Consider the following 23,321-nt stretch of genomic DNA (forward strand, 5'->3'; position numbering starts at 1 on the left):
ATTTAGATACAGGATTTCCTCAGCTGGAGAGACACATGACCCAGGAGTTTATTCAGTATACCCATAGATAATTATCAAGTTAATTCCTGGGGGCAAAGACAGACAGGCATAGAGCAGACCACATACTACTTAGTGGCAATGTTAAAAAAAAAGCCTATATTTTTAACTGCTCCAGGGCCTTTTATGGCCTGTATAGAGATGGCTTTGGCACAACGAGGCAGTATCTCCATGAAGACTTATTCTTGTCTTCCACAACAGTAATAAATGACACTTTATCTTATTTTTCATAATAACTTGGTTGAGCTTTATGGGCAAAAATTGTGTTTTTGTATGTAGGAGAGAATTAATAATAATAATAATAATAATAATAATAATAATAATAATAATAATAGTAATAATAATCCATGTAAGGGATGAAGATTAATCCTCTGAAGAAATAGATTTTCACATGCTTGACTCAATTTTTGAATCTGTCTTGCACTGACTCAAGGATGTTTGAATTCATTATCTAAGTTCTTCACCAAATTGTTCAGCTTTCTCATCATAGCAGTGACTGATAAAGGAATTTTTATGGTAGGATTGAAGAACGTTTGTTAGTTTACCTACATAGTTATATATTACTTATTCACATGTGAATGGTAATTTTGACAACATGGATTTTCAACATCTTGCATACACTGTCCAAACTCTGTGAATTAGTGGAGTTCTTTAGGGAGCTTATTTAGTGTAACGAAGGAGCAATGATAGGATTTGTGGCTCTCTAATTCTAAATGGACTCATATATAGATACATCACTGCAGGTACTCTGTCTTGGTTGTGCATAAGTGTCTCGGATATTATGCAGTATGATTCAGTCAAATACGTTTGCACTGTAACATAGTAAATAACTTTGTTCACGTACACACAGATTATAATGTTTACTCATAGTATAATATCTTGTGTTTGCTTTGCACAATATTAGTTCTCATATTTTAAAGAAGTAGATAAAGTATGTGTGAAGTTTTGATTCTTAATTCTCCAACCATTAGCAAGTCATGTATGTATGTTTTTATTATTACAACTTCCCCCATGCGGAGGCTGCCATAAGGACAAAGTATGTCGACTACACAGTATTTTGTCTTCTAAATTACTGTTGACTTTGCTAGTGTGCCAGGTAGAAGATTCACCAAAAAGTCTCAGGAATAGATTTGCAATACGGTTCTTCACATGTTATATAGATGATTGCGGAGTATGGTCACTGAACCTCGTATTACACCAGTAGAGATTGTTTAGACTATTTACATAGCCACTTAAGTGTAGCCATGCTTCATCACTATGAAATTAAAGTTCTGGGTCAACATACCCATCATGAACTGATTGAAGCAATCCGTTACAGTACCGAACCATAGTGAAACTGTTAGGGCCTCTTAAATATTGGGCAGGGGTGGGTTTGTACGGTTTTGCTTTTAACAGTTTTGTTGCTTTGTGGGCAGAAGATAATGACACATTAGCTTGTATGGCGAGGTGCAACAGGGATTTTGTTGGAGTTCTTTCGAAGAGAGCTCCTATTTCATCAAGCTTTTCCTCTGTTAAAACAGTTCATCTCCTATGTGATTTCTTGTTAAGAATGGACCTGGTGATGCGGAACTTCTTTACAAATTTACGTACTGCAAGGGCGCCCATAGGATACTTTGTAGGGGGGAGCCTGGACCTGAGGGTATGTAGTAATTTTAATATTTTGGAAGATGAATGGGGACTTGTATTCCATGGTAGAATACCGCCCACAGTATCCCGTACCACTTCTACGTTATCCTGACTTTTAAATCATTTTCTTGAAAGAAATACACCTGACTACATTAGATTTTTTCCTTTCCCTGAGACCTAGGGGGAGGGGCCTAGTCCCCCCGCCCCCTTGCCCCAGGGTGTGGGCGCCCTTGCCATACTGTACTCCTTTGGGGAGGGAGGATGCCAGGAAATTTGCGAATGAATCAAAAGCGGCACTCTGTATAAGAAGAATGCTTCGCATAGCACAACACAATGAATACAAGCTGTTCTACTGTGTACATCATTCGTTAAAAACACAATTATTTTAGTATTCCTACCGAAACTATGTTATTTTAAAGCGAACACATTGAACACACTACCAATACCACAGATGTTAAACTAAACTATTGGTGTGAAGCAATGGTTATCGCTACTGTACTGCATTAGATCATCTTAGCTGGTCATGAAGCAATATATCTCCCAGCAAATGAGTCACCCAGCCACGCTATTGCCTTCCGTGCATGTTCCCCTGACACATGGAGCGAGCTAAAGAAAGACCCTGTAGTACGGGATTAGCAGTTGCAAATACATTCTTCAAGCATAAGGCTATTAACTGCTACACATGGGAAGGTAAGGGCACCAGATCCATAATAGTCTATGTCATAACTGACTTTGAATTCAGAAAATCTGCTAGGAATATGTAGGTATTCTGGGTATTTTTGATAATATTATTATCTGATCTGTAGTATCTCTAGGCCTAGGATAGAGAAAGTGAACTCTATTTGCAGAAAAATAAGGGTAGAAAATATCCAGGAGGAGGAAATTAGACAGAAGTATGTGGATATGATTAGTGAAAAGTTTCAAACAATAGACAGTAAGCAGTTCAGAATACAGAAAGAGAATGGTTGGCATACAGGGATGCTGTAATAGAAACAGCAAGGGAATAGCCTTGTAACAACTGTGTGTAAAGATGGAAAAAGTGCACATTTTGGTGGAATGATGAACTGAGGGCAGGTTGTAAATGTAAAAAGAAGTTGTTTATTATTATAATTAATCACATACAGTCATATCAGCACACTAATTTTAATTCAAAACTGGTAAGTTTTTAAACTTTTAATGTTTTAAAGTTTTAAAATAAATTTTTAAAACTTATTTTAACTCATTTTGACAACACACTCATGTGGAATTAAATGTTTTAAATATTTTCAACACTGATGATGGACCTCACAGTCTGAAAACCGGTTTTGAATTAAAATTAGTGTGGTGATATGATTGTATGTGATTAATTAGAATAACAAATACTACCATCAGCACTGTTACTAAGATGGCTTTGATATTTTATAATGATTATAAAAGAAGGTGTATCAGAAATAGCTCCAAACAAGGACTGATGCAGACAGGGAAATATACTTACTTGAAAGAATCAGACCAAAACAAATAATTGTTCATTCCAAGAAGACATGGGAAGATTTTGTTTATAACCTGGAAAGGCTAGGTCAAGCTGCAGGAAAAACTTTCTGGACATTAATAAAGAATCTTAGAGAGAGAGAGAGAGAGAGAGAGAGAGGGAAAAAGGAAATGAATAGTGTTTTGGGTAAATTAGGCAAATTCATAGTACATCCAAGGGAATCACCAACCAGGTGGAAGGAATATTTTGAAAATCTTTTCAGTGTAAAAGAAAATCTTTCTGTCATTTCACAAATAACCAAGCTCATGGGTCAGAGGACAGTGATGTGAGATGGACAGTAGACAATGGTATGATGATAAACGGGATTAAAAGTCAGGTTGTGAGTTTCACAAATAGGAAAAGTCCTCTCAGTTTTAATTACCGCATTGATGGGGTGAAAGTTCCTTTTGGGGATCATTGCAAGTACCTGAGTGTTCATATAAGGAAAGATCTTCATTGGGGTGATCACATAAATATGATTGTTAATAAAGGGTACAGATCTATGCACATGGTTATAAGGGTGTTTAGGGGTTGTAGTAAGGATGTAAAGGAGAGGGCATATAAGTCTCGGGTAAGACCCCAACCAGAGTATGGTTCCAATGTATGGGACCCTCACGAGGATTACTTGATTCAAGAACTGGAAGAAATGCAAAGAAAAGCAGCTCGATTTGTTCTGGGTGATTTCCGACAAAAGAGTAGCGTTACAAAAATGTTGCAAAGTTTGGGCTGGGAAGACTTGGGAGAAAGGAGACAAGCTGCTCGATGAAGTGGTATGTTGATATAGATGTTGATACCCATAGGGAATCTGAAATATTTATTCCGAATGAGTAAATTTATAATTCCAATATAAATGGTCCATTATTGGACATTATAAATTTTCCAGATCAGATTTTCAGTATGTGCCAGGTTAATGAAAAATGTTAAGAGAGGAATAAACAGTTGCATTTACATTTTGTAGATCTAGAGAGAGCATACGAAAGAGTACTGACAGAAAAAAATATTAGCCGTGACCTGTCTCGGTCTTATCCTTGGCTTTGACAGTATGAAAGTGACTGAGGTATGAGTGATGCTAGTAATGCCATTCCTTATGCAGCCAGTCCCTGCTATGAATTGTGTGAAAATGTTGCTCATAGGGTTGGTTGATGCATGCATTTCAGTGGGCTTGGTAGACTGATATGTAATAGCAACTTCTGACTTGGTGAGGAAAGCAACGGGAAACTACCTCACTCCTCATTTCCCTAGTATGCCTCTTCACTGATGCCTAAGCCATCTATGACAGCTGATGGTGGAGCTGTTGAGGATCCAACCAGCCTTAGGGGTGAGGACTCAACATACATACACTCAGGAATTATGGGATTAAGGGTAGATTATTAAAAGCAATCAAAAGCATTCGTGTTGACAATTGGGCTGAGGTAAGAATTGACGGTGGAATGAATTCTTGGTTCAAGGTACCTACAGAGGGTAGACAAAACTGTAATCTTTCAGCATTGTTGTTCATAGTTTACATGGATCATCTACTGGAAAATGTAGTGGCTTATGCCGACGACTTGGTCTTAATGGCAGTCTGTACTGATAGCCTGCAATCTAACATCTTCGAACTTGAAAATAGGTGCGATGATTATAATATGAAAATTAGCCTTTCCAAGGCTAAAGCGATGTCAGTAGGGGAGAAACCTAAGAGAATTGAATGTCAGGCTGGGAATGCGATACTGGAACGGGTAGATCATTTCAAGTATGTGTATTCTCAGAGAATGGTATTATAGGAAATCAGACTGAATCAAGGTGCAGCAAAGCTAATGCAGCTAGCACTCAGTCTTCGTTCACTAGCACTGCAGTCTCATTCAGTCACTGGTTACTTTGAAGTCACTATCACAGTCCACAGCCTGCACACATCAGTCCCGTGGTCCAGGATTATATTCGATCCTCACTCACTCCGTTTACAGCCCCATGACGATATCCAGTGTTCGTTTCCACACTGCAACAGAACGCGTGATGTCCTCTCACTGCATGTGGCCCAAGAGACCCACACACGGTGGCAGGCATACAAAACGAGTCCTCAGTTCTGTGGATGGACACTCCAGCAGACACCCGCTCTCAGCTCACACTCATCCACTGACTGACTGACTGACTGACTGAGCTGACGCTGAGCTTGACTGCAACTCGACCAGAACTACTAACTCACAACACGAGCTGAACTAACTCCAACTACTACTGCAAGTCACTCCAGTAATATTTATATTTGTGCCAATCATTCCAGAACAGTCCAGAGGCTGGATGCATTCACAAACCTCACACCGTAGAGGACTACCAGTTAATTGTCTCGTAATTTCCATTTCACTGCCACACCGCCTAGGCGAATAGCGAGGCGGAGGCCAGCCTTGCACCTAGGCTAGACTGTGAGTGGTGCAGCTTAGAGGGGGGCGGGGCAGACGGGCCGGATGGTGAATGTCCTGCTTCAGTTGCTGATCCCGCCCATAGTCGGAGATTGAAATGGTGTACATTAGTGATGCAAATTCCAGTGCCTCTGCTGGCACTGGTGTGCACAGTGCCAGTGCCAAACGTGTCACCGTGCCAAGACACCGGTGCTGCGGCACTGACTACTTATTCATTGGACTAGTATAAAAACGTTTGTACTTCATGTATTGACAAAAAGGGAACTCCACATAGATATACCGTAATTTGCATTAATATTTGCGTGCAAAATACTACAAAATAACCCCCAAATAAGTTTTCCATTCACATTGAAGAACAGTATTTTTTTCACTTTATTCGCTAACAGTCTGTTTCGTCTGTTAGTCAAAATGTACATGCAAAGTACTACAAATTGCCTCTTGGTGTACGCAGTACCAGCGCCAAACGCGTCACCGTGCCAAAACACCGGTGCCGCGGCACTGCCAGTGTCACGATGACTACTTATTCATTGGATTCGTATAAAAATGTTTATGATTCATGTATTGTCAAAAGAAAGGAACTACACATAGATATACAGTATCTTATATTAATATTTACATGCAAATTACTATGAAATAACCCTCAAATAAGTTTTCCATTCACATTCAAGAACAGTAATTTTTTTCACTTGATTAGCAGACAGTCTGTTTCGTCTGTTAGTCAAAATTTGACCAGCTTTCGAAAACACCCTTTCGGCAGGGACGGATGTTGCTACAACACACATCTTCCGGACAGCTAAATAGTAAAGGTTGGGATACTGAAGCTTTCTTCCCAACCACCATTTTAAAGGATCTGCCTGCCTAGCTATTACGGAGTCTTTCAGGTACCTGTAATAATAAAATATAAACATTATTTCTCTAATCTGAATGTTCAATAACCGAATTTGTGTGTTAGTAGAATGTCACTCTGAATATTTTAAAGTGATTGAAATAATAGCAGCTATAAAAATAAACGTAGTTTGCTAGAATATAATTCATGCATCATATAATTCCTACATTCCATCTTTTAATTCTGGTTCTTTCTATTTTTTCATGTTGGCAACAAAGCGATTTTCAAATAAGAAAAGAAAAAACTCCCACACCTATTGATTACCATTGCACAAGCTTTTTCTATTAAAACCATGATGATGATAACATATTTGAAGTTAACATTCTGGTTATGTTGTTCATCAAACAAACTCGTCCCATAATGTTAGGAGTGGGATTCATGCTCATGCCACAATATAGGAACTTAAATTTCACAAAGAATTGAAATTTTAATAACAGTTTTCAAGCTTAAGTTACCTCAAGTCAAATGGTAGAAATATATATCCAAACAACAGCAAAATCTACTGATAAATTCACTGTAGATGGCACAGATTTATATCTGGCTTTATTAAACTACCTTAATGCATGAAGAAACAAGATGTGGAATCACTTGTACAGAGATTAGAGCTTATCAAATGAGGAGAATGTAACATGGATGGTGACACAATCAACAGTACATGTACAACATGATTTGCATGTCAAAAAGAATATCATCATCCATAATCCCATTTTCTAACTTTTGCCAGGTAGGGGGCAAATTTGGTTCCTTTCCATTTTCTTCTGTCATTCCACCACTCCCCATACAACACTGTGTTCCAATCCAAGTTCTGCTGTCATTCTGTTTTGGACTAAGACCATCCATTTCAGTCTTGATCGTCCTCAGCCTCTCTTCCCTGTCATTTGGCTTTTCGTAGTTTGTTTTGGCATTCTTTCAGCAATCATCCTTTTAACATGTCCAAGCCAACTAAGCTTGCTTTTCGCTGTTTTATCACGTGACTTTTCCACTTTTTTCTTTCCATATTTCCGCATTCCTCACTTCGTCTCTTCTTATTTTCTGCACCATACTTCTTAAGAATTTAATTTCTGCTGCCTGTATTCGGCTCTCATCTCATTTTGTCATTGACCAGGTTTCTGCTACATTTGTTATAATGGGTATGTAATACATTTTTACATTTTAACAATAATAATGACGTGCTTACCTCCGGGAAGGCCTGGCTCAGGTCTTTCAAGTTGATGGCCTGTAGGTGACCTTCGCATCTGTGAGGATGGGACCCTACACAAGATGAATTCTAATATAAAGACAGCACAAACACGCCCCAAAATCAGAGGAATTAACCAATGCAAGTCAAAACCTCTGACCCGGCTGGGAATCGAACCCAGGACCCCTAGGATCCCTAGGACCAAAGGCCAGCATGCTAACCATTTAGCTATGGAGCTGGACTATCTATCTATCTATCTATCTATCTATCTATCTATCTATCTATCTATCTATCTATCTATCTATCTATCTATCTATCTATCTACATCCTACCCTCACACCTTCATACTGATTATTATTCAAGAGTTCTTTATATTGAAATAATTGTCATAAAGTGCCTGATGTTAATGCACTGCTTATATTGTTCAACAAAACCAACTCATCGCATTTTCTTGGAGGAGCACCTGCTTGAATTTACAGTACTCATCTCCAGACTAAAGAGTGAAGGAGAGCACTAAGGCATTATGAATTGGAACAAAGAGAAGAGTTATAAGCCTGGCTTATTGAATGAGATTTTAAATTTAATTTCAGTTCACATTCTGAAATTGATGATCGAAGCTGTCACCATCCTGTTGCCAAATATGATGATACTGGCTGGTTTAATAAATGGCACAAGACTTGCAGTATGAGCACTGAACAATAATCCTTTGCAGCTAGGAATACTAATAAGGGAAGCAAAGGGCAAATGTGTAATCCTGTGAAGAATAGATTTCACTCCTTCTGACTCAACATTACTATGTTCATGTAAGAGGAGTCAGTTCATAGAACATTTATCATGTGCAGAAACTATCAACAACATCTGGGGTAGATTTACAATAGAGTAGGGATTTCCTTAAATGAGCCAGTAATTAGGCTAGTCATGGACATCAATATTTGTCTCGCTTAAAGGCTGACAGAGTGACAAAACTGGATTACCAGAAGAGAAATTAACTACTAAAAATGTTATTTACAAAGAAGTGTCATAAGATTTCTCTCTAAGACCCAAAAACATTTCAATATTACAAGAATGTCAGAATTTTGCCCTGCAGTTCTGTAACTTGCTGGAAAACAGTGACATGAATCTGTCGCATTTAAACATCTTTGAAAACCCGCCATCTTGGCACGTACCAAATCACGATCTTGGGAACAGGAAGCCAGCAACTAACCATCTGCATCGCCTAGGCTGGCTTTAACAGTTTCTTGCTAGGTGCATTTCCTTCAGAATTAGCCTTTTAGCATTTGCACTACACAGTAAAAGCATTACAATTTATTTCATGCAAGCAAAAGGCATGCAACTTACATGCAATGGTCAGTTAGTTCAAATTTAATATGAATAATTTTCCTTTCCTAAGTAGGTACTTATTTTCTTTTATATCATTGTAATGTTTTGTGAATGTAAGTCTTTTTGGCATTGTATGGTTATTTTGTATCTACTTGAGAATGATCTGGGCTGGTGACATTTATGACAGGCTCTTTTAAAATAACTCTAAATCATCATTACCTTTAGAACAATCTGTATATGATAGGCAAGTGATAATTATATATATCCTGTGTGTGTGCATTTTTTTTTCATGGAAACTTAGATTTTTATATTCTCACATTATTTTCTAGAGTAGCATTTGTGTTTATGTTTATATATTTCAATAACTACTGTATCCAACATTTCTCATTTTATCTGTGTGCTTATAATAATATGTGAAAAATGAATAGTGGTTCATAATAATCCTAATGCTATGATATCGTGTGTGTGTGTGTGTGCATGCGTGCGTGCGTGCGTGTGTTTTTTATTACAATTATGTGACAGTGTCCTTTTATGTCTAATTCCACAAAAATAGTTGTAATCTTTAATAACATGAGTTTCAGAGTGAAATTACTAATCATTTTTATAGTGATTAATCATAGGCATTTATTAATTTTTGTGAGTTTTCCCTCAGCATCATCATACTGGGACTACATTCAGTTGCTTTAACCAAGTAATGCCCTTATGCAGATTTTTTTATGCCGTACCTATTTACTATGATCATTTGCACAGTTAGTGCCTAACTACAACATTAATGCTGGTATACAAGTTTAAAGTGATCTCTTACTGTAATGTGCCTGAAGGGTCTGTGATGTAGTAATTAACAAATGTCTTGATTTGCATGAGAAGCCTGTGTCATGAAATTTCACACCAAACACCTATATAGTTGTAATACCTTAGAGAATTACTCACTATTATATAGTATTTTCTTTATTACAGCTGATCCTCAAATACCACAAAGGCCAACTCCCTGCACCCCATCCCCTTGTGGCTCTAATGCTGTATGCAGAGAACAGAATGGTGCTGGTTCTTGCACATGTCTACCTGACTATATTGGAAATCCATATGAAGGTTGCAGACCAGAATGTGTTCTGAACACTGACTGTGCTTCAAACAGAGCATGCATCCATAATAAGTGTCAAGACCCTTGTCCTGGAACTTGTGGTCAAAATGCTGATTGCCAGGTTGTAAATCATTTGCCATCGTGTACATGTCGCCCAAGTTATACCGGAGATCCGTTCAGATATTGCAACGTACAAGTTGAAAAACGTGAGTGATATTTCTGATTTAAGGAATATTTCAAAATCCTTTATCATAGTTCAAATGGATTTCATTATTTAGGTTAGTATGAGCTTGAAAATCATCATATAATCTGTATTCTAATCCCTGTCATTTCACAGAACCTGAACCAGAACCAGGAAATCCATGCATTCCATCACCTTGTGGACCTAACAGTCAATGCCGTGAAGTGAATGAACAAGCAGTTTGTTCATGCCAGCCGAACTATGTAGGAAGTCCTCCTGGTTGCAGACCTGAATGTGTTGTTAGTTCTGAATGTCCACAAAACAGAGCTTGCATTAACCAGAAATGTACAGATCCTTGTCCTGGAACATGTGGAATAAATACACGATGTGAAGTCATTAATCATAGTCCTATCTGTAGTTGTAATCAAGGCTTCACTGGAGATCCATTCACACGATGCTTCCAAATACCATGTGAGTGATTTATTGTCATTTCATTCTTCTGGTTGACTCAAAGGTTTAAATAAAAAGGTCATAATGACTAAATGAAAACAGAAAATTATCTAAGGAAAAGATTAAGTAAGGACACTTACCGGTGATGGCTATTATTTTCAGAAAAGTAAACAGATATAAGTTCCATTACTGAGCATTAAATATTCAGTAGGTACAAAAAGGCATGAATAATTTAGCAAACTATTCTCTTAATTTGAACAGAATGTGTTGTAATGTTTTGTTCTCACGCAGAGGGATATGGTTAGTAATGATTAATTTTACAATTAAGTTCTTACTGCAATCAAGATGACAATGAAAAATGGGTAATAGGACAGACAGAACGTATCTGCACCTTCCAAATTTATTGGGATATTAATTTCTGTTTGTAGACCAGGGATAGTTAACTGTGTTCCGATTCTTTACTAGATGAGTTAACATCTGACATTTTGAAAAAATATGTAGTTTTATTGTATGATGATAGTAGGTTTTAGTCTATGAACTGAAATTTGAATATTTTATTTTTGTTATTACAGCACCACCTCCAGCACCATCACCACCTGTATATGTGAATCCGTGTGTTCCATCTCCGTGTGGCTTAAATGCACAGTGTCAAGATATTGGAGGATCACCATCATGTTCATGTTTGGCTAACTATATGGGTATTCCTCCAAACTGTAGACCTGAATGTAGCATTAATTCTGAATGCCCCAGTAACAAGGCCTGCATGAAAGAGAAATGTCGTGACCCATGCCCTGGTTCTTGTGGAGCTGGTGCACAATGCAGTGTTATCAACCACACACCAGTTTGTGTGTGTCCAAGTGGTTATACAGGAGATCCATTCACAAACTGTTACCTCAAACCAGTAATTGGTGAGAATAACTATCTAAATTTACTCTACCAAATATCTCTTAAATTTGGATTTATTGAATTGAATATGCTAGAATGATTTCTGTTTGTATAATTGTTTCAGCTAATGAGCCTGTTGAAACAGACCGCTGCAGTCCATCACCATGTGGTACAAATGCTCAATGCACAGATGGAACATGTACTTGTTTACCAGAATATCAAGGGGATCCATACTCTGGTTGCCGGCCTGAATGTGTTCTTAGTACAGACTGTGATAGAAGCAAGGCTTGTATTAGAAACAAATGTATGGATCCTTGTCCTAACACTTGCGGACAAGGTGCACGTTGTGATGTTGTGAATCACATTCCTATATGCAGTTGCCCTGAGGGAACATCAGGCAATGCTTTTGTAGAATGCAGAGCAGTTCCACGTATGTACTTTAAAAAAATTATTATATCAATCTGTAGCAATCATTCATCAGTCTGTCATGGGTCTAATGTGGACATTCCTTTTGTTTAGCTCCTGTGGTGACTCAGCCATGCAATCCTTCTCCATGTGGACCAAACAGTCAATGTCGTGAAATAAATGGACAAGCTGTGTGCTCCTGTGTACCTGGTTTCTTGGGAAGTCCTCCAGCTTGTCGACCAGAATGTGTGGTGAGCTCTGAATGTGCTCAGAATGAGGCTTGTAGTAATCAGAAGTGTCGCAACCCCTGCCCTGGTACATGCGGCGTGGGAGCTCGATGTGAAGTGGTGAATCACAACCCAATCTGCAGTTGTCCTGTTCGATATACTGGTGATCCATTTGTCAGATGCCAACCAATACGTAAGAACCTTATTCTCTTACCTACCTTTTTGAACCATGATTTTATTTCTCTAGTGTAGGAAATTCATCTGATTACATTTCCCTTACAGCGGATATTCCACTGGTACAAAAGAATCCTTGCCAGCCATCACCATGTGGACCTAACGCTCAATGCCAAGTGTCTGGAGACTCTCCTTCATGTTCTTGTCTACCGGAGTACCAAGGATCTCCACCCAATTGTCGTCCACAGTGTGTGAGCAACAGTGAGTGTGCCAGTCACCTGGCCTGTATTAAACAGAAGTGTCAAGACCCTTGCCCTGGTTCTTGTGGAGTTGGAGCAGAGTGCAGAGTCGTCAGCCATACACCAAACTGTATTTGCCCATCTGGATTCCAAGGAGATCCCTTCATTCATTGCACCATTCAGGGTGTGTATTAAATTTCTGAAGCTTATAATTCTTCATGTAATTGTATAACTAAGCATTAATTTCAATTTTAATGTTAATGTGATGGTATGAATTATACATAAGCCAGTACTTGATTCATATCCTGACAATTTAAATTTAATTGCAGTTGCTGATGATCAGATAAGACCAACACCTTGTTCACCATCACCTTGTGGCCCAAATGCTATTTGTAGAGAGCAGAATGGAGCAGGCTCTTGTACATGTCTGTCTGATTACACTGGTAATCCGTATGAAGGCTGTAGGCCGGAATGTGTTCTGAACACAGACTGCCCTTCCAACAGGGCTTGCATTCGTAACAAATGCCAAGACCCCTGCCCGGGTACATGCGGTCAGAATGCTGATTGTCAAGTGGTAAATCACCTGCCATCCTGTACATGCCACCCTGGATATATGGGAGATCCCTTCAGATATTGCAGCATAAAATTACAAGAAGGTGAGTATGGCTTAGAGCTTGGTCAAAAATAAAAGGCATGCTATTTCCATCTGCTTGTAATGCTAATAAATTTGTTTCATGTTTAGAGCCAAATATAGCCCAAGAAGACCCATGTAAACCAAACCCATGTGGATCCAATAGCATCTGCCGTGAAGTCAACGGCCAGGCAGTATGCTCTTGCCAACCAAACTATATTGGCTCTCCTCCAGGATGTCGGCCTGAATGTGTTGTGAGCTCTGAATGCCCACAAAATAGAGCCTGTATAAGCCAAAAGTGTACTGATCCTTGCCCAGGAACATGTGGTCTAAATGCTCGTTGTGAAGTCATCAATCACAGTCCTATATGTACTTGCAGTTCTGGATTCACTGGAGACCCATTTGCTAGATGTTTCCAGATTCCAAGTATGTAGAACGAGAACTCAGAATTGTTTTTTAGTGGTGTTTCATATCATTAAAATTAGACAAAAAATGATTGCACTAAATTATTACAATATAATATAATTTTGTTTTTTTAGTTAGTTTCTCTCAGAGTAATTTTCACCTTACTAAGTTTATTTTTGAATGAATTTAATTTTAAAAATTAATATTATGCATTTTTTTCAATGCTAATTTTTTTCTACAGCTTTGCCTGATAAACTGCCATCACCAACTTATGTGAATCCATGTGTTCCATCACCATGTGGACCAAATTCTCAATGCAGAGATACTGGAGGAACTCCTTCCTGTTCATGTTTACCAACATTTATTGGTAGTCCACCCAACTGTCGTTCAGAGTGCATAATAAATGCTGATTGTGCAAGTAATCTGGCTTGTATTAGAGGGAAATGTCAGGATCCTTGTCCTGGTTCATGTGGTGCCAGTGCAAAATGTAGTGTCATTAATCATACTCCAATTTGTATGTGTCCTGATGGTTATACTGGTGATCCCTTCTCTTACTGCCACCCTACACCACCTCGTAAGTATGCTACAAGAAACATGTATTATTTCATTAGTAGCTAGTTTATTATAGCCCATGGTCTCTTCCTAGCATAATGTATTTGATGTTTTATTTAGTTCATAGACAAATTCTGAGCAATATCTTTGTACTTCCAGCTCCTGCTGACCTTCCAGTTGATCCTTGTAATCCATCACCTTGTGGACCAAATGCTCAGTGCAGAGATGGAACATGCACTTGTCTACCAGAATATCAAGGTGACCCATATATTGGCTGTCGTCCAGAATGTGTACTAAGTACAGACTGTGATAGAAGCAAGGCTTGTATTAGAAACAAATGTATGGATCCTTGTCCTAACACTTGTGGACAAGGTGCACGTTGTGATGTTGTGAATCACATTCCTATATGCAGTTGCCCAGAAGGAACATCTGGCAATGCTTTTGTAGAATGCAGAGCAGTTCCACGTATGTATATTCAAAAAATGTTATTATACCAAACCATTGCAAACATTTGCTAATCTGTCATGGTCTAATGTTGACATTCCTTTCGTTTTAGCTCCTACGGTAACTCAGCCTTGCAATCCTTCTCCATGTGGACCAAACAGTCAGTGTCGTGAAATAAATGGACAAGCTGTGTGCTCCTGTGTACCTGGTTTCTTGGGAAGTCCTCCAGCTTGTCGACCAGAATGTGTGGTGAGCTCCGAATGTGCTCAGAATGAGGCTTGTAGTAATCAGAAGTGTCGCAATCCCTGCCCTGGTACATGCGGCGTAGGAGCTCGATGTGAAGTGGTGAATCACAACCCGATTTGTAGCTGTCCGGCTCGATACTCAGGGGATCCCTTTGTCAGATGTCATCCTATATGTAAGTATTTTATACAAATCCTGGTATTCTCTGAAAATCGTAAAAGTAGTCAGTGGGACGTAAAGCAAAATAACATTATTAAACCCTGGTATTGTCTTTCACAAGTTTTGTTACCTTTTTAATGCACTTGATTACTCTGTTATCTAACATGCCAGTGTTTGAGGATCAAATTGCAGTGCAGTCAAGGGGAATTTAACCTTTTCACTCTGATAGACAGCTGTAACAGTTGGGAGAGAACTATGCTGGTTAACCAGTGGACTGCTGTAGCAGTCATGCGAAAAGGATGCCACATAGCCAGTGGATTGCTGAAGCAGTCTTGTGTTGTTTGGCTTTTCTGTAGTTCACTACGGTAGACTGCTGGAGGAGTTCAGTCATAATATCCAGCAGGTGTTTTTTGAGTCTGTAGTTACTAGTAGTTACCAGATCTCAGGGGCAATCAGTTAGAAGGTAAGGGTTTGATTGACCTTTGTGTTTGATTGACCTTTGTGTTTGTCATTTGCCGCATAATTGCTGTTCATTGCCAATGTACTAGCGCTTCTATAGGCAGCTTCACTGCTTTGTGGTACCATATTTCATAATCCATGAAAAACTGTATACCACAGATGAAGCTCTTATCCTTATATCAGGTAGTGACTTTGAAGAAAATGAAGATGGGAAAGATTTAACTCTACCAGTGCTGGATCCAAAGCCACAGGTCTACAAGAAGGATGGTAAATTTTGCACCAGTGAGAATGATTATTACATGCACAAAGATATTTGTTGGAACTATATATATAAAAAAATTTAAAGTCATCCTTTTGTGCCTAAACAACATGAACGAAATACAAGTGAGATAGCGGAGAGCAGAAAGCATCTCGTACAGGCATGACCAGCTTCTCTAGGCACTCATCCCTAAGGCCACGTGTCCACTCTCACTTCGCTGGCGTGAAAAGGTTAACAATACTTTCTGTAAATGAAAGAAAGCCCTGTTGATAAAGATCTGGCATGCCCTTTATCTTGAAGACCTTCAGCAATTGAAATAAAGGTTTAGTAGTAGTAGTAATTTCCACGGGCATTGTTGTTGGTGGTGGTGTATTCTTCTTCCTCCATTTGCTCTATAGTAGTTTTTTCTTCTTCTTCTTCTTTACAGCGGATACTCCTATTGCACCACAGAACCCTTGTCAGCCTTCCCCGTGTGGCCCTAATGCTCAGTGCCAGGTCTCGGGAGAATCCCCTTCATGCTCATGTCTGCCTGAGTATCAAGGAAGTCCCCCTAATTGTCGTCCAGAATGTGTAAGCAACAGCGAGTGTGCCAGTCACCTAGCCTGTATACACCAGAAATGCAGGGATCCATGTCCAGGCTCTTGTGGAGCAAATGCTGAATGTAGAGTAGTCAGTCACACACCTAACTGTGTTTGTCCATCAGGGTTTATTGGAGATCCTTTCCAGCAATGCTTCGAAGAAAAAGGTGAGTTGAAATTGATAATTTTGTGCTCAACATGATCAAAAGAATTATGAAATTATCTTATTAGTTTTTCAGTGTGTTGTTATAGATTTAATATGGTGATTCACCTACTTATAACTAATATTTGGTATAATGATGATATTGAACAAATAATTGATGGTGAAAATTTGAGAATGTGGTACATTACATTACATTCCCACGTTATACAAAACTAAACCTAATTTTACTGGCGCAGTACAGATCCTCAGGTGTCAATCAGTAATTATTTAACCTTCTCGGAGCCAGGAGCTGATCTGGTCAGATGTTCACCATCAGCTGGAAGAGGCCAGGGCTCTGTCTCCACTCTATCACTGTAAAGTGCCACGCCATTTTTAGTGAAAATACATGTATTTTAAAATTTGCGTATATCTGTCGATATATGGCAAATAACAGCAGAAATATTATGCATGTCAGCTGCATGGAATAAACAATTGATTCATGTGATATAAGGTATTAAAGTCTAGCTGTATTTTATTGATGATGTACAATAAGCATGGCATAATATATAATACTAGCAAAATACCCGTGCTTCACTATGACTTTAAACTGAAAATTATTATTCAAAGTTTTACATTTTGGGGAGTCCACTGTCAGCTAAGTCTGTAAAATACGCCCACAGTTCGTATGTCAAAAGTTTGGGGGAATGATTATTTATTTTCTGATCTAACATTCATTTGAACACCATACGGAAGAATTTGATGTTTTAAACCCTATCTTATTTAAAATCTGGGATGTAAAAGCGACCAACCTGTGAAATTTTGATTTTGTACGTCGAATAGTAATGGAGGAATGAATACTTCTTAAGAGGTGAATGTTTTTAAATATTTATTAACATCTAGAGTATAGAAGACCAACCTTCATCAAAAAGAAAAAAAATAAGTTAGTGTCTGAAAGGGTTTTGGAAGAATGGATATTGTGTTTTTGAGGGTCAACCCCCATCTAAACCAGTTCATCATCATCATCATCATATTCTAAAGGCTAAGCCTTGTTGCTGCAGCCACAGTTGTCTATCTTGAGCCAGTCTTTTCAACTCAGCGTAGGTCTTGCACTTCATCCTCAGAAGCAGATTCTTGAAGAAAGACACTCTGGGTCATCCTCTTCCTCTTTTTCCAGCAATTCTTCTTTCAATGATATTACAAAGGAACTCCTCATGCCGCAGAATGTGACCAATAAATTTTATTTTCCGTTTTTCAATTTCAGTTGTCAGATTCCGTTCTTCTCTTATCTCTCTAAGGACTTCGGTATTGCTCTTCATTTCAGTCCAACTTATCCTGTGCATCTTCTCCAGATCCACATTTCAACTGCCTCTAGTTTTTTCTTTTCTTGCATTCCTAATGTCCAGCTTTCACAACCATACAGAAGCACGCTCCATACAAAGGTTTTTGCAAAGGCCTTCGGAGTTTGAATATCTATATGTTTGTTGGCCAGCAGATGCTTTTTATCTTGGAATGCTCTCTTTGCCATGGCTATCCTCTTTGTGATTTCTGATATACTCCGATTATCACTCTTGATCAGGGTTCCTAGGTAGCAAAACTGTTTCACTTGTTTTATTTTATCAGGGCCAATTTTGAAGTGTGTTATAGGTGTTTTCTTGTCTTTACATATTGTCACGGTTTTTGTTTTCCTTGTATTAATTTTGAGGTTCCATTTGCCTAAAGTTTCTGCTAATATGTTGATCATTCTCTGCATACTTTTACCTGTTTCTGCTAGTATGGCAATATCATCAGCAAATCTTATAGAGTGTACTTGTTTGCCATTAATTCTGATCCCCGTTGTTTTTTCCTTCATGACTGCGATGGCTTCTTCGATGAACATATTGAAGAGATAAGGAGACAGTGGACATCCTTGCCTAACTCCTCTACTTATTTTGGCATTTTTCTTTGTCCCACTAATTTCTAAATCAGTGTTCCGCATTCTGTATAAATTTAGTATGAGGCGTCTATCCTTCCAATCAATTCCTGCTTTTTTCATGGTAAGGAAAAGTTGTTCCCAGTCTACTCGATCAAACGCTTTCTCTAAGTCGACAAAGGTCACGTATACTTTCCTGATCTTCTCAATTCTTCTCTCCAGAATTAAACGTAATGCCAGAATTTCTTCCCTAGTACCCCTCCCTGATCGAAATCCAAACTGGACATTATCGATAAGTGTTCTAACTTCCTTTTAATTCTATTCTTCATGATGTTGAGCAGTATTTTTGAAGCATGAGGGGAAGAAATATTTTGAAGTATACAATATACATAAAAGAGCACCCTTCTCATAAAATTACAACTTGGTACATCAGTTTTGGACAGATGAATAATTTTGTTTACGAAACTAACCTCATTTAAGACTTTAGGGTTGGAATGTAAAAAAAAAAATTCCTATTTCACACCTAGGATTTGGAATTGGATTTTTGTCTTCATATGTTAAACCGCTTCGGAGGAAGGAATGAACATATCTGTTTCCGGATCTTAACCCCCATTTAACTCTTTGAGTGGTTAAATTTGTTTCAAACCATCTGTTATTTAACACCTAGGATATAATTTGAAATTTTAACTTCATAATTCAAACGGTTTCATCTAAATTAAATTTTTTTTGTCATCATTCCTCACCCCCAGACAAAACCCCCTTAGGGATGTATTGTTTTAAGTCCACTTCTTATTTGTATCATCATAAAAATAAACTCATTTTACACCCCCTTAAGTTGATTCCACCCCCCTTCCCCATCACAAAATACATGTCTTTATTTTTAAAGGAGATTCCAAACACCAATTTTCTCATCCGTAACATCCTTCGTTTTTGAGATATAAGTATCCTCACACAAAGTATTCAACTCATTTTTCAATTCATTTATCTCCCCCCCCACCCCCAATTGGGTTTTCCGAAAAAAATATACGTGTTCCTTTATTTTTGAATGAGATTCCAAATACCAATTTCCACATCTAATATCTTCAGTTTTGGAGATACCAGCATCCTAATAAAAATAATTCTACCATTTTTCAGTCATTTACCCCCCCCCCTCCCATAAGTGCTGTTTTTCCCAAAACAAAAAATGTGTTACTTTATTTTTAAAAGAGATTAAAAATACCAATTTTCACTTCTGTAATATGGTAAGTTTTTGAGATATACCACAGATTGCTCGTTTTAAAAATTCACCCCCTTTAACACTTCCCCTTCAGTGTATTTTCAGAAAACAAATTATATGCATCCTTTACTTTTACAGGCGATTCCAAATACCAATTTTCACGTCAGTATCATGTTACATTTTTGAGAAATATCATAGATATACTCATTTTAAAAATTCATCTCATTTGTGAATCCTGTTTACCCCCTCTTAAGAAGAGTTTCCAAAAACAAAGAAATACGTTTTTCTTTATTTTTAAAGAAGATTTCAAATACCAATTTTCAAGACTGTAATATCTTCAGTTTTTTAGATATAAGTATCCTCATAAAAGGTACTCAACCCATTTTTCACCTTTTTTCACACCCCTTAAGAGGATTTTCCAAAAACAAAAAATTACATGTTTCCTTATTTTTAAAGAAGATTCCAAATACCAATTTTCAAGTCTTTAAACTGTAAAGTTTTTGAGATATAGATACACTCATTTTAAAAATTCACCCCCCTTTCCGCGCCCTTAGCGGCGGAATATCCAAAAATCGTCCCTTAGTGAGCACCTACATTGTAATATAAATGTATCTTCAAAATTTCATTTCTTTACATTGAGTAGTTTTGGCTCGGCGATGATGAATCAGTCGGTCGGTCGGTCGGTCGGTCGGTCGGTCGGTCGGTCGGTCGGTCGGTCGGTCGGTCGGTCAGTGTTATTTTATATAGAGAGAGATTTTTTGTAGGTGTCGTGAATTTTATTCTGATGTAGAGCCAGAACATCTCTCCAGAATTTACTTTTTCTTATGTAATTATTAAAAATATTTTTGATTACCAGTAGTGGTTGTTCTGTGGTTGATAACTTTTCTTGGCATGTTTTAAAAAGGAGGTTATACTATTATAGTCTTTTATGATATACCATTATTTTTCATTTTTAAACTAGTGACGCTTTCCACATTTGCACAGCATGCTGCTATGAATTTGATATTATTTGTGTATAACAATAAAATTGTTGCTTTGTACAGTGCCAGTGATCGAGGAGAGGCCTTGTATGCCTAGTCCCTGTGGCCCTAATGCAGTTTGTCGAGAACAGAATGGAGCAGGATCCTGTACATGTCTACCGGATTACATTGGTAATCCTTATGAAGGCTGCAGACCAGAATGTGTGTTAAACACGGACTGTGCTCCAAACAGAGCCTGTATTCGTAACAAGTGCCAAGATCCATGTCCAGGCACATGTGGACAGAATGCTGATTGTCAGGTGGTAAACCATTTGCCATCCTGTACCTGTCGAATTGGATATAGTGGGGATCCATTCAGATACTGTAACTTGCTGCAAGTCAAACGTGAGTGAAGAAGACTTTTCTTAATTATACAGAAATAAATTGTTTTGATTATAATGGTAATAATGATGATAATAGGCTAACACTTCCATCCCATATATTTCTACAGAACCAATTCCAGAGCCAGGAAATCCATGTAGTCCATCACCTTGTGGACCTAACAGCCAATGTCGTGAAGTGAATGGACAGGCAGTGTGTTCTTGTCAGCCAAGCTACATTGGAAGTCCACCTGGATGTCGACCAGAATGTGTTGTAAGTGCTGAATGTCCACAAAATAGAGCATGTGTTAACCAGAAGTGTACTGACCCTTGTCCAGGAACCTGCGGTTTGAATGCTCGATGTGAAGTCATCAACCACAGTCCTATCTGTAGCTGTAGCCCAGGATTCACAGGTGATCCTTTCAGCAGATGCTTTGAAATACCAGGTATGAATCATTGATTTAAGGTACAATCATACACAGATAAGTTCTTCCTTAAATTCCATTCGATTGTTAATTTTAAAATATTTATTTCCTCAGCTCCAGTTGTTAGCAATGAACCAATATCAAATCCCTGTGTGCCCTCACCATGTGGACCGAATTCACAATGTAGAGAAGTCAGAGGTTCTCCATCATGCTCCTGTTTAGCCAGTTATGTGGGAATGCCACCAAATTGTCGACCAGAGTGTGTCATTAACTCGGATTGCTCTAGCAACTTGGCTTGCCTGAAAGAGAAATGCAGAGATCCTTGCCCAGGTTCATGTGGAGCTGGAGCTCAGTGTACAGTTTTGAATCACACGCCAGTATGCACATGTCCTGAGGGATATACCGGTGATCCCTTCTCTTACTGCCACCCTAAACCACCACGTAAGTGACCTACAAAGGGTAGATTGTTAAATTAACAGTTTATTAATCATAATTCATGGAGAATACTGTACATTCTTTTTGTACTTCCAGCTCCTGCTGACCTTCCAGTTGATCCATGTAATCCATCACCTTGTGGACCAAATGCCCAATGCAGAGATGGAACATGTACTTGTCTACCAGAATATCAAGGTGACCCATATGTTGGCTGTCGTCCAGAATGTGTATTAAGTACAGATTGTGATAGAAGCAAGGCTTGTATTAGAAACAAATGTATGGATCCTTGTCCTAACACTTGTGGACAAGGTGCACGTTGTGATGTTGTGAATCACATTCCTATATGCAGCTGCCCTGAGGGAACATCAGGCAATGCTTTTGTAGAATGCAGAGCTGTTCCACGTATGTACTTTCAAAAATTTGATTATATCAATCTGTAGCAATCATTCACCAGTCTGTCATGGGTCTGATGTGGACATTGCTTTTGTTTAGCTCCTGTGGTGACTCAGCCATGCAATCCTTCTCCATGTGGACCAAACAGTCAATGTCGTGAAATAAATGGACAAGCTGTGTGCTCCTGTGTACCTGGTTTCTTGGGAAGTCCCCCATCTTGTCGACCAGAATGTGTGGTGAGCTCTGAATGTGCTCAGAATGAGGCTTGTAGTAATCAGAAGTGTCGCAACCCCTGCCCTGGTACATGCGGCATAGGAGCTCGATGTGAAGTGGTGAATCACAACCCGATTTGTAGCTGTCCATCACGATATACAGGAGATCCCTTTGTCAGATGTCACCCCATACGTAAGTATTTGTTGGAAATTCTGGTAGTGTCACATCTAAATTTCAATCATTTATAAACTACATCTTCCTCTTCTGTTCTATTTTACAGCGGATACCCCTATTCCACCACAGAACCCATGTCAACCATCTCCATGTGGCCCTAATGCCCAGTGCCAGGTTTCAGGAGATTCACCATCATGTTCTTGTCTCCCCGAGTTCCAAGGCACCCCACCCAATTGTCGTCCAGAGTGTGTGAGCAACAGCGAGTGTGCCAGTCATCTGGCGTGCATCAATCAGAAGTGCAGTGATCCATGTCCAGGATCCTGTGGTGCAAATGCTGAATGTAGGGTTGTCAGTCACACTCCAAATTGCATATGCCCATCAGGATACACTGGAGATCCATTTGCTTTCTGTCAAGAATATAAAAGTAAGATAATATCCCATATTATTATCCATGGTATAATTTGCTGTTTGTTGAACATACATACATCTCCTAGATGAAAAGCAGTCATGAGTTTAAGGATTGGACTGTAGAAAGTACTGTAAATTAAGATGCTTAGCCTCAATACCAAATTGTTGTAGCATCCCTTCACACCATAGCAATGTTGCACTAGACTATTGATAGTTATTTTTCATTGAAATAGGCATATATTATCCCATAATGTTCTTTACAGTATGTTTTTATATTTGCTGATTTTTTTTTTTTTACTGTAGCACCAGTGAACCCCGAGAGAACAACA

At 38.5% G+C, this 23,321-nt stretch overlaps 2 protein-coding genes across 2 annotated transcripts in view; both read left to right on the forward strand.

Moving 5' to 3' along the window:
• dpy (dumpy) overlaps positions 1-23,321 on the forward strand; it is a 562,668-nt gene that overhangs the window by 473,898 nt on the left and 65,449 nt on the right. The window contains 11 exon segments of the mRNA XM_068226068.1: positions 9,924-10,253; positions 10,385-10,699; positions 13,886-14,218; positions 14,356-14,661; positions 14,753-15,062; positions 15,955-15,959; positions 16,188-16,505; positions 20,649-20,969; positions 21,076-21,390; positions 21,484-21,810; positions 21,901-22,206. Of these exon segments, the coding sequence (XP_068082169.1) occupies positions 9,924-10,253; positions 10,385-10,699; positions 13,886-14,218; positions 14,356-14,661; positions 14,753-15,062; positions 15,955-15,959; positions 16,188-16,505; positions 20,649-20,969; positions 21,076-21,390; positions 21,484-21,810; positions 21,901-22,206 (3,186 nt within the window).
• LOC136864901 (adhesive plaque matrix protein 2-like) lies at positions 11,037-13,673 on the forward strand. The gene is made up of 7 exons (XM_067142311.2): positions 11,037-11,040; positions 11,251-11,586; positions 11,688-11,993; positions 12,083-12,397; positions 12,469-12,792; positions 12,938-13,264; positions 13,351-13,673. The coding sequence occupies exons 1-7, from the start codon at positions 11,037-11,039 to the stop codon at positions 13,671-13,673; spliced, it is 1,935 nt and encodes a 644-aa protein (XP_066998412.2).

This window comes from Anabrus simplex, chromosome 2 (genome assembly GCF_040414725.1).
Source record: "Anabrus simplex isolate iqAnaSimp1 chromosome 2, ASM4041472v1, whole genome shotgun sequence".
Lineage (NCBI taxonomy): Eukaryota > Metazoa > Arthropoda > Insecta > Orthoptera > Tettigoniidae > Anabrus > Anabrus simplex.

Coding starts and splice junctions, on each gene's coding strand:
- LOC136864901 (XM_067142311.2), top strand. Junction 11,994..12,082: donor AGAATGCAGAGCAGTTCCAC/GTATGTACTTTA, acceptor CCTTTTGTTTAG/CTCCTGTGGTGACTCAGCCA. Junction 12,793..12,937: donor CATTCATTGCACCATTCAGG/GTGTGTATTAAA, acceptor ATTTAATTGCAG/TTGCTGATGATCAGATAAGA.